General features: G+C 41.0%; 1 protein-coding gene across 1 annotated transcript; it reads left to right on the plus strand.

Annotated features, from left to right (window-relative positions):
* The first annotated feature begins 414 nt into the window (after nucleotides 1-414).
* gdf6a (growth differentiation factor 6a) lies at nucleotides 415-6,497 on the plus strand. Its single transcript, XM_033981193.2, has 2 exons — nucleotides 415-831; nucleotides 4,076-6,497. Exons 1-2 carry the CDS (start codon nucleotides 462-464, stop codon nucleotides 5,008-5,010), a joined length of 1,305 nt encoding a protein of 434 aa, XP_033837084.1. The 5' UTR covers nucleotides 415-461; the 3' UTR covers nucleotides 5,011-6,497.
* The last annotated feature ends 6,001 nt before the right edge of the window (nucleotides 6,498-12,498 follow it).

Raw genomic sequence — 12,498 nt, forward strand, 5'->3', positions numbered from 1 at the left:
AAAGTCATCTACCTGCCCATAAAATGTAACGTAATGTGATGTGTTCTTAGTCTTAGCCAGGTTTTCTCTAATTATGCAAGCAAGCAAGCAAACAAGTAAGTAAGTAAGCGGCTGAGTGCGCGCTGCCAGCGGGTGAGTAGACCTCTTGTGATACTCTTGACCAAACATAATTCATAGTCTCTCCTGTTGCTCGTCTAAACTCCGCGTCCTTTGTGGGTCTGCGCGGAGCGTGAGTTTGTTTGGGAAGCCCGCTGCACATTGCGATCATGTGGGCGTGTTTCTTTCGGCCCAACACTCTCTGCTCTGGTGAGGAGCCCAAAACACACTTCTTCTCGCTGAGAGCAGAGTTCGCGTAAAGCGACAGCAGGTTTTTACAGAGTCATCTGACGTGCGCACCATCACCACGAGCTCCTCAAACAAAGCAAAACCTCACTCAAACGGTTCATCATCTTTTTTCAGTCATGGACGCGACTCTCCACATAACGCTTTTTCTGGGCTTTATTTTTGCTTTCCTTGGGAATATACCGTGCTTTCAGTCTGCAGCTATCATCTCCCCATCCACACCAAGAAGGCACCGAATAACTAAAGCCTTGCATCAGGACGGACAAAGGTCACACAAACTATTGAAAGACATTTTCTCGTATTCAAATACAGTAGGGAACCAGTTTCATCATCACAAAGACGAGTTTAAAGACGGCATTGTGCCGCACGAATACATGCTTTCTATTTACCGGACTTATTCAGCCGCAGAGAAGCTCGGACTAAATGCAAGCTTTTTTCGCTCGTCCAAGTCTGCTAACACCATAACGAGTTTTGTGGACAGAGGAACAGGTTGGTTTCTTGCATAACTCTCCTCTTCCACACTGTCATCCCGCAGATGTGTTTTAATGAGTCAGTTCTAAAGTTAAAGAAAATACAAGCAACTTTTACACGTGTTTTACGCACACATTTTAAAGGCGCATTTTAAATGCTTTAAATCCCGTTTGTTGTTAGACTAACAACTCGGTTTATTGTATTTTGTCTGAAAATTTCTCAACCAATGCAAACACATGCAGAGGAGAGTAGTTTCCTATTATTAATAATTATATATCTGTGTAAGATATGTGGCTTAAGGTAACCTCTGCGTAACAAGACACTAAAACACTAATTGGAGCTCTTTCTAAATGAAGGCTGTAAATCACTGTCACTGACGCTCTAAAACGATCAAGACGGGAGAGAAAAGTAGCTACAGTTTGATTAAAACAGTTTCAAATAACAAAAAAATGTAAAGATTAAGATGAAGAAATTCCATTATTATTATTAGTCATAGTGCGCAGTCCTACTCTCAACCGTAAACGGCCTAATTTTGAAGTAGGCCTATATGGCTGTGTGAAAAACAGGTGTTTGGGTCATGTGTGTAACTAAGTGATGCCACAGCAAATATAAGTTGATAAATACAAACACGGAGGACTCACACAAGGTCACATAAACCGAGTTAATCTTTTGTATAGGACGAAATAAGGTTATCTTTGTTTGCCCTTTCTCCTTCGACAAAGCCGTGGTTCCCATAGTTCCTTTGCGCAATCAGCAAGAGGGAATCTTCCCATTTCTATAATATTCAACAAAGTTAACGGAACAATACATTTTTTTTTGTGAAAATCCAACTGTATTATTTCTTCAAAATTGATAGTTTTGAGCAATTTCCGGAGAATCGAGAGGCTGATTTGACAAGGCAACAAACACCAAGTCTCTTGTGATTGTGATGTGATGTGTCACTGCCCCTGACCCCGAGCTGGACCCCATGAGCATCGCTCATGGGGTCCGTTCACCGAACGGGTGATTGAAGTATTGAAGTAAGGCTGTTCATGTCATAACATATCAAACAATGTCTATCCTCCCATAATGCTCCAGTTGGCCAAGGGGGCACATTACCAAAAAGGAAAGAGTAGGGAAAAATCTGTGCTTCTTCAGCTGTTGAGCAAAGTGCTTCGTACTTTCCTTCGTTTACAACAGCCTCCCTTTGCGACAGCCACTTTAATTGCGGAAAATAATTTTTCATCCTCGCTCTTTCGGCTCCGCACCGCACTTTTTCCCCTTTTCATTCCCTGTATCCCCGATGTGTTTTATTGCATTAACCAGTAGAATAGACCTTCGCATGGAATTAGTTTTAAATCACACCCACCAGTAAGAAAGTGTCGCAGCACAGTGCGTAACTTGCTCAAAATAATGTAGGCCTGTCAATGAATGATTTGCGGTTTCAGTTTCCTAAGACAAAACATCAATCAAACAGATCCAGGGGTCAGAAACGGCAAAATCGTAAAAGAATAACCTCAATCTGAAAATTACTTTTGGCACTTTGGGGGTAACTCGTTAAAGCTGCAGATGGCGTCCCCTTTCCCCTTTTTCCGTCTCCCCCTCCTCAATGTGCCGTTTGAAACAGAGGCATAGATGACAAAAACATGTTTTGCGTTTGTTCAAATACAAACCAACAAGGTCGCGTTAAACTCCGCGCTGTAGCCTACAATTTAAGCGAGCAATAAAACTACTCCATTACAAGTATTTTTACATGTAATGGAAAAATGTCATTCAACATAGCTGAGAAATGAAGGACTTGGATTTCTCACTGTCAACACCAGTGCAGCGCGCAGCACGCGCGGGCTGAGGGGAATAATGTTGTCGTTGGCAAATTGAAGTGAAATTCAAGAGTGCCAGTGTTTTAATGAGGAAGATGGGGATATATAAAATCTGTTAATTATTTGTTGGCCTCGTATTTGTCTGAATACCTTTTGAAAACAAATTAAAAGGGCAAAAGGAACACTTCTAATTCAGACCATACGCAAAAAGTCAGAGAAAAGACCACTTGCCTTCAGTGCGTTTTTACGATTTGACTCCACGGGGATCATCGAGGGTAACTGACAAGCAACTTCACACATCTTTTTTCTTCACTGGTGATTTATGATCCATAATCACAGTCGTGTTTAAACTGGGGCAGATCATACTTTGATTCATTCACGTTCAGCCAAAACAGTGGCCATAAACTAAAGCAACAGGCGCAATTTAAAACCACTTAATCCTCCTTAATAAGACATTTCCCCTATCCTTGATTTGAATTACTATAACCACAATAATAACATTGCAAAACGGTACAGTCCATTTACCAGAGCGAGAACACACGTGTTCCCACACTTGTCTTGATTTAAACCACATTGTGGCAGCCACGTTGCCGAAAAAATAGGCCTATATGCAAAAAATGCAAATTACATAAACTGGCATGATTTATTTATTTTATTTTATTTATTTTTATTTTTATTTTTTTGAGTTACCACATGATGGATACAGAAAGAACATGCTGAGTCCAGTAGCTGCAGCCCCTTCATGTCCATCTCCTAAAGGCCGAATAATGAGTTAATTGTGTATTGTTCCACAGTGTACAGCTCTGTGTCGCCTTGGTCCGTTGTGTCTGGCAGCGCCCAGGGGCCTTCACTTCACCAGACAACTTGTTTTTATACCCTTTTCTTTGTTCCTTTCTCTCTTACAGTAGGAAAACCTTACCTTTTCCGTTCTGCCAATGAGGTGGAAATTAAGATCAATCTGTCATCGAGTCTACTGGAACAGGCATATTTTATTACGACTTTGATTCAAAATGACATGAGATTCAGATACAAGGCCTTCACAATGGCGTGTATTTAGTCGGAAATGTCAAGATTTTACGTTTTTATTTTATTTCTTCGCACAGAATTTGTGTCGCAAACAAACTTCAGTTTGACAGAAAAATAAGCATGGATGTTCTCAAAAAGTGGGATTATAATCGTGCCATTTCATGTTGGGATTTGTGCAGGCCTATTTAGAGAATAAATGATGAGAGCATAATGTGTAAAGATTTTGAAAGGGCGGGCTACTTCACGGTTGTAGTTTGTTTAATTATGTTTTATGTGGACTTTTGAAGAAGAAAAAAAAAGAAAAAAAAAGACATGGGATGGGTTTTGGGAGCGAAAGCAGGCCTTTATGGGAGAATGCGCGCCCCTCCCCCTCTTTCAGTGCACTGTACTCTCTAAGTGAATCTGACTGCAATTATTTTCTTCTTTTATCCCCACAGACGATCTTTTGCACTCTCCACTGCGAAGACAAAAGTACACGTTTGATGTCTCAACTCTTTCGGACAAAGAGGAGCTGGTTGGTGCGGAATTAAGGATATTTAGGAGATCGTTGGGAGATGTGCACAGTTCCCTTGGCCTCTACGACATCCAGCTCTCCCCATGCCGCTCGGACTCGCTGCTAGACTCCAGGTCTCTGGACCCTCTGGACGCCACCAAAGCGGGATGGGAGGTTTTAGACGTGTGGGAAATGTTTAAAATGTACCCTCACAAACATCAGCAAATCTGCCTCCAACTGAGGGTCACTCTGGGTAAAACGGACGCTGAGGTGGATCTGAGACAGCTGGGTTTGGATAGAGCAGGCAGGTCTCAGCAGGAGAAGGCCTTACTGGTGGCGTACACCCGCTCAAAAAAGAGAGAAAATCTGTTCAATGAAATGAAGGAGAAAATCAAATCGAGGAGATCAGTGACTGATAGAGATGGTGCGGATGGAGCAGTTATTAGAGCCTTAGCTGAGGAGGAGGGCGTTTCAATGCGGACTGTGAGGGGAGAAGGCCTGAGGAGGAGGAGAAGGACCGCGCTGAGCAATAGACACGGCAAGAGACACGGGAAAAAGTCCAAATCCAGGTGCAGCAAAAAAGCACTGCACGTGAACTTCAAAGAGCTCGGCTGGGACGACTGGATCATCGCGCCTCTGGATTACGAAGCGTACCACTGCGAGGGAGTATGTGACTTCCCGCTGAGGTCACACCTGGAGCCCACCAACCACGCCATCATACAGACGCTTATGAACTCTATGGACCCCAACAGCACGCCTCCGAGCTGCTGCGTGCCCACCAAACTCAGCCCCATTAGTATCTTGTACATAGACTCTGGTAACAACGTGGTCTACAAACAGTACGAGGACATGGTGGTGGAGCAGTGTGGGTGTAGGTAGCGGACCTTCAGCTTCCATTAAGCGTTCACTGATCCCATTGTTTGGCTAAAAGGTGCTTTCCCCCCAAAATTAACGACGCGCCTTAATTTAAAGGGATGCACATAGGCTGCTATTTATTTTCACACCAGAGTGTTCCTTTTCACCCACCAGTCTATCAAGCAGGCTTTTGTTCCCCGCGGTGCCTTAAAAGTGGCGTCCAAACTGTGCACCTGTTCCGTGCTAAGGCCAGGGGACTCGGGACGCGGTTGGTCCGTGTGATGTGAATGCGCTGTTGTATCTTTGCCAATGTGCACACTTATTCTGGACGCTTTTGGTTGTGTGCATCTTTCCAAAGGCCAGTAATTGTGTTACTGTCCATCTGGGGTCAATGGGAAGCCCCCGAGTAACAAGTGCATATTTCGCCCCCGACGAAAAAGAAGGGGCAAAAAGTCTATGAACCAAACACACAGAGACACACAAGTGAAGATAATGCCTGCATGAGATTTAGCACTGACACGGGGCGCACATATAGGGACAGTGTTGGAGCGTGATACATATAGGACATAAAGGCTATTTCTATTTGGACTGGTGCGTAATAATACAGATTATTGAACAAGATTATTGATCAGAAAGTAAAGCGTATTATTGTGGCATTGACAGATCATAATGAATGAAGAAGCCTAAGCTATTTTACCTACATTCTACTTAGTTCGTTTTGGCTGAAAAATGACTTTACAACCAAATCTTAAAAGTTGTCAGCCAAAATTAAGTCTTAGCCTGTATAGTTTTGTCTTGGACGAATGTTTGTAAAACACAATTGGATTTATTACCGGTAAAATCCGATGTATGGCAAAAATAGGCCTATCTTGGAACAGAGAGGGAAGTTGAAAGCCTTCAAAAAGAACGAGGATGGACTCGCTGTTGAGAGAGTGAGTGGGTCCCTATAAAAAGCACACAATACTGAGGCATCTTTACTCAATGCACTTCCACTGAGAGAGACTGATGAATAGATATATAAAAAGAAAGACTCGATACGAGACAATATTTAAATGCACATTAGCTTTGAATGCACTGCTGTTCATTATTTCTTTGTGTATAATATTTGTAAATAATCTAGAAAGTGCAACAAATGGAGAAATGAACAAGCGGCATTTCTTTGTAAATATACAAATGCACTCAAATTGGTATAATTTTTATTCTATAATTATTTTATTATTTGTGATGTACAGAGTTTCATGATAATCATATATTTCTTACATTGATGAGAGTAATTTAAGGTGTACTATTAGATGTGTCTGTTGTTTTGCAGAGAGTGGAAAATACCGTCCATATTGTCTACCTCATAATTGCTTCATAGGATCTGAGTTTGAGGTGCATTCACTTAGAGTGTAAAGAGCTTTTTTCAATGATATACTTTAAGATCATTTATATACATATATTACTGGATAATATTTCACACCATTACTGTACAAATAAAATCTAATTGAAATGACCCACCCCAGTTTTCAATGTAGCCTATATTATATTTTCATTGGTGTTACAGACGGACTTGATTACCAATCCATTTTTAGTTACTTATCAACATTCTTGCTTTAAAGTTTCATTGACTACAAAATGTGTCTATATTGATATTGTTCTGTGTTCAACATCCTGACCACAATCATATTGTTTATTATTTATTTCCAACTGGAAATTAATATTAATAGCAGGCAGAAATAGCTGAGCATGTATGTTGGAAAGCCTAAGACTATGCAGCATCAGCCACTGTTTTCTCCCAAAGGCTGGTGGAGTGTTTTTGAGACCTCAAGCACCTGCCTCACCTCATTTGTGTTCTGATTGTTTCAGCCATTTAAAGTTTTGCCAATCTTCAATATAGATGTTTAAGTGAAAAAACATGTTCCATCCAACATGCTTGAATTCTGCTTGTAAAAATATGCCAGGTCACTTAGCAAATAGGCAACAATACTTTTAATGATTAAATGCAAGCCCATACTGTGACTATGGGGCCACACATACCACACAGGCTCTGTAAACATATGGTGGCCATTCAAATGGAGGGAAGCCTAGTGACAGAGTGACACTGATACAGCAGTGAATGCACAGGCCCTAGCTATTTCCCAATGAATTAGCCTGCCTGGGTTAAGTTTGCTTAACACTTTAATGTTTCCCAATCTGTGGATGAAAAAGGGAGTTTGAAAGAAGGGATTGCTTCCATATAGACTGTCGACCTTGGCCTGGAAACAATTAGGAAATGTCTTTGAAATGTTATATGTTGTCCAGGCTCTTGTACAGTATCATGTCACTCCCCAGTCCCCACATGTTTGCTGGGGGAAACAGACGATGCTAAGTGCACTCTTTAGCAGTCGCTGCAAATGACTGACACAACAAGCATTCCCCTGAGTTTAACCAAATGGCCCCTGAGGCGATGGAGCACCCTCACCTCCATGCTGGGGCACACAAGTGCACTCTGGGAGGTACATGCACCACCATTACTTCCCTCGTCACATCATAGGGCTCTGCATTAGATTCCATTATATCAATGACTTTCAAAATGTGAAACTGGGTGCCTGTGATAAACAGACTTTTTCAAATATTACTTTAGTGAAATCCTTTGCAGTTGTAATTTAGTTTAATTTAGTCCCAGATTTGTAAAATTTTTAGTCTGAAATTGACTGGTTTCTACAGATTAACTCTAGCTGAGTCCAGATAAAGTCCTTGTTTAGTCCATCTTTAGACTTTCAAAGGCCTAGTTTAGATGAAAGCCTAGGCGGAGACTTATAGGAGAAGAAAAATAATGCTGTGTTTACTCTGTTCAGTCCTGCACTTTTCATCAAAATATTTCTATAATATACTCTATAACCTTTCTCATCATGACTTCTGTATTGTCCCTGCGCATCACACAAATTAAAATGTACAAAATTACAAGTTTATGTTTTTTTTTTTAGGTTTAATCTTGGCTGTAAGACTCTTGTTGCCTGCAATAACATGGCGAAAGTTTGACATTGAGTGAAATCCTGGTATCCTATATGCCTGCATGCATAATGGTTTTGATTCAACTATTTATGGTCCCCTTGACCCTGTCGTTTCAGCTCTGACCACACTATTATGTGGACAGATTGGTAGCAGTACAGAGATTGGACAGATGAGGAAGAGGAGCAGACTGGCCTGAGCTGCTGCGGTCTCCGTTAAGTCAGAAGTTTACAGAACAGAGTGAAAAAGGTTAATTTCATTTTAATTGCATTTTACTAACATATTTTGACAGAATGACTTGGAGAAGTTGTGGGGCTAGTTACTTTTCTAGACAGATGTTCTTTAGGCCCAATGCCAGATCATAAACCAAAAAAGAGCTCTATAGAGTAACTGCCCTGTCCTGTCCATACGGTAACAGAAAAACCACACCTGTCACCCAACCTGCTTATTGTTTTCTCAATTAGGTTTGGCACCACAAAAAATGTGAGGACATTGTACTATGATCTCCAGATAATATCTCCACATAATCTGGCCCCCAAACATTGTGCCATTTGTGTCAAGATTTAATGTTGGCTTTGGTTATTGTGCCAATTAGTTGTTAGTGTTGCCAAAACTGTACTCAAGTCCTGATTTAATTGTAATATGTTGTAAGTGCATATACGTGGAATCCAAACTACATTTACATAGTGAAAGATATTGTGTTTGCTTAACTAATAACTACTACTAGATCAATGGAAAGGTGCAGCATCTGGGTTAAATCAAATACACAATGCCATCACTGCTTGGAAAGAGCAAAAGGCCTTTACCTCATGAACCATTTCAACTTCATTTCAATACAGCTCCTGACTGTGCACAGTTTATGAGACCAAGCTACATTTTGATGGATCTATTTGAAATACCTGTCTGGAGAAGCCCGTTTTTTGTTCTGTTTATTTTCTAACGGAATGTCGGAGCGCCACCTTTGACCCCTCCTCATCCATTTACTGCCCCTGGTCTATGTTACAGCTGGTGACCTCAGCCCACGCCATCGCCGATTAACAAGTACACCTTCAGATTCCCCTGCGACTCCCAAGCCTAAAAAGGAAAATAATCTTTTTGTGTGTGCTGGCAGTCCATCTTTCTTTATTTTCTCCACTCACTGGGGACTTACGAGTGTGCGTGTTGTGTGTTGACAAGTATGGCTGTGTAGCGGGTGAATGAGCCTGAGTCCAAAGCAAATTTACTCAGTTAACACCGACAATACCAGTGTTTGGGAGCATGGCAAGGACATGACCTCTCTGGCAATTTACATCCGCTCAGAATGGTGAGGTGAAGAGGGTTGGGGAGTGACCAAAGAAAGGTAGATAATGGTGGGAGTCTAACAAATTAAATAAACACAATAAAACTCAATCATTTCCAAGCCAACACAATATTACAATAGGGCAATTATGATATGAGTAGCCTATAATCATGTAGCACTTTAAAGAAACACTAACATACATACACCGCAAAAGTATCCACTAAAGCGCACAAACATAATTAAATCAAGCGAATATTCATATTTTGCAGATAGTATTACATATGGTTTTACATATGCCTACCTGCTATAAATATGCAATTGTAATTTAATCAGCCAAAGATTGAATTCATAACCCTCTAGAGTCCAAGCTTGTAGAAATACTGTAGAACACATTCATCGACACAATAAAACCATTATTAAAGGAGCAAACTAACTTTTTGTCCTCCACCTGCTTGTCTCATTTGCTTTTGTCTGGGATGTTCCATTGTATGTTAAATGCAACATATCCAACTGGCATTTATTCAGTTATAGGTGTTTGAATTGCCCCAAAATACCTTGAAAATGTTGGTCTTGGAGATAAAAAGTTAAAACCATACTTACATACTTTAACTTTCTCTATGGAGGTAGATAAGTTCAATGTCATACTGTGGCACGTTCAAGCAATATTATCTCCATGGAAACAGGTTGGTGGTGGACCCTCTACCAGAAACGATACATAGTGCTCCTTTAAATGGTCTTGTGCAGTGTCAAGCAGCATGATGGTGGAAGGTGGAGGGTGGCAGCAGTGCTTGCAGAGGGAGGATTTGATGGACAACTCCTCAAGCAGGCCGAGGCAGAGCTTTCACTTAAAAATGGTGCCTGGCCTATCTCAAAAGGTCACCGCTCAGCACACTAGCACACTACATTAATCATGAGGTTGGAGGCTCACCTGTCTAGCGTTTCGGCCATGTCATACAGTTAACCTCAATTATGGCTGATTACGAGGTGTGGAAGCGGGAGGGCACCAGTTCAGACTGCACATCCAACATCAATAATGCAGTTTGGGATTAGAAGTGGCTGTAGTGACCTACTGTCCATGGTATCCTGTGGTCGGGTTAGACATCTAAGATCACTCCCTCTCTCTGGCCAGACAGTTACACCACTTCTTTACTTTTTAATGGGAGATAAGTGTCTGGTCAGAAAAGGGACAACATACAGGTTGTCAAGGAGGCTATTATTTTGTAAAACTTTAAGAGAGTAGCAATGGGTTATATAAAGTGATATCATCATTCTAGCATCCTTGTTTGTGTGTTTATTAGAGCTGATAATCTGAAGACATTTGCTTTATTGCATTGTGCAAATTATCAGATTTTCAAAAGAGGCTGAAAACAACACATACCTAGTTAAACAAGCAACAATGTGTTATTTCATTGTAACTGGAGTCTTATGGAGTGGTGGGATAAAGCGCTAACATATGCAGACATACCCTGAGTCTCATATCCAAAAGCTTTGTGGTGCACCATAGAGACTGTCCCTGCCCCCTTCTCAGTAATTGCCCCATTATGTGTTGGTGGTGGATGGAGCTATTATAGATGTTTTATGACGGGGCCATTTTCATTTTGTCTTCCCAATGAGGGACAGATTTATGGGGAAAGCCAGTCTCCCATTGGGGGTTGAAATGTCCCTCTTGGCCTCCTTCAGAACTTGTGCACAGAAGTCATGTCTTCAAGAATCAACACTATTTGGGTCTTATTCTCTGCAATATGCTTTTTGATTATCTGCTCATGAAATTTCCATCTCAAATAGCATAGCATACCATTGGCCTGGATAGTGCAGTTACTGCTTTGTACATGAGTGTGGCATGTTTTAAACCAGATGCCCTTCCTCTTGCAAACACCATCTTGTAAGAGGGATTTTTTGTTCCTAATGTAATACTTGATTTGATTTCAGAAATGTGTGCGTCCAAACGTCACACCCAAGTACTGCAATACCCTAGATGAAAAATATAACACAAAACCTTATCAGCAAAGGTTGGATAGTCACTGTCTCTACACCCACAATATGGAACAAAATACTGTGCCAAGGCCAGTTTGATAACTATGACTTTTGCCCGATGCTCCAGCTCACACACCTCTGGCAAAGTCTTGAAGAGTTGAATAAATGTTTAATGGCGTTACTGAACAAGGCACAATTCCAGGTCAGTCATCAGTCAATCCCCCCGAGGAGGGAGGAGGGAGCTGGGGAAGACCTCCTGGAAGAGTCTGCACACTGGGGAAGTGGTTGACCGAGAGGAAAACCAACGGTGACACTTTCTCACCAAATGTTATCCTACTAAAGGGAACCATCGCACAGGGCAAAGTAAACAGCAGTTAGCATTTCAGAGTCAATCTCTTTTAGCCTTTGTTGAAGCTTTTGAAGTGCTCCCTCTCTCGCTGGCTTGCATGGTTTCTTTCCACAGACTGTTTTTGGTGTGGTTCCCTCAGAGTTCCCATTTGGAAATCAAATCTTTACTCCAGTGGCTTTTTATGCCAAGAAAAATATTGCTCATAAATTGGTGCCTGAATATGTCGTCTAATTACAGGGCTGTGTGGTGAAAATGAACCCTCAACTCATGGCTACAATTATTAAGGTTAACAATAGGGCTGCTAGGGGAGCGATCGCAAAAGTTCAAAAACGTTTTTTATGACAAGTTCGCATCATGTTGACATTTCAGTGGAATATAAAAGTATATTTTTATTTCATTTACAGTTAGAATAAGCACTTCTACAGATGTCAGACTCATGTGACGATTTATTATTTGGAATTCAGGTCTTTAATCCTTTTCATGTTTGATCAGATAAATACTACTTTTCACTCATTATCAAATACTTCTTTGGTCTATGCTTTTATTGTACAAATTGAGTACTGCCTCCTCTGAACCTTCTCTTATCCAAAAATTGTCAGGTACAAGTCATTTGCTGAACATGGTAAATAGGATCACTCATCATAAATCATTTACCAGAGTAACACAAAGAAAGTTAGAGTGACCAGATAGTCAAGGGTGGACACTGCATCACTGCCTCATCGTACTGCACACATCAGGCTGCCATGATGTTGTAATGGCTTACTACACTCGCAGACGTTAACTGATATAAAAACAGAGCATTAAATAACTATAGTAGAATGAACTGTAATCAATATTTTCTGACACTTTGAATTTCTTTCTCAAGGATGCAACAATATAAACTTGTCAACACTGAGTAGGCTGTAAAAGCTTACTTAAACTGCCCATATTAGACTAC

The sequence above is a fragment of the Periophthalmus magnuspinnatus genome, chromosome 16, assembly GCF_009829125.3.
Source record: "Periophthalmus magnuspinnatus isolate fPerMag1 chromosome 16, fPerMag1.2.pri, whole genome shotgun sequence".
Taxonomy (NCBI): Eukaryota; Metazoa; Chordata; class Actinopteri; order Gobiiformes; family Gobiidae; genus Periophthalmus; species Periophthalmus magnuspinnatus.

What these genes read in the sequence shown, in the direction of transcription:
- gdf6a (XM_033981193.2), top strand. Translation starts at nt 462, where the DNA reads ATGGACGCGACTCTCCACATAACGCTTTTTCTGGGCTTTATTTTTGCT. An exon ending in TTTTGTGGACAGAGGAACAG is followed by an intron (nt 832 to 4,075) that starts GTTGGTTTCTTG and finishes TTATCCCCACAG; the next exon opens with ACGATCTTTTGCACTCTCCA.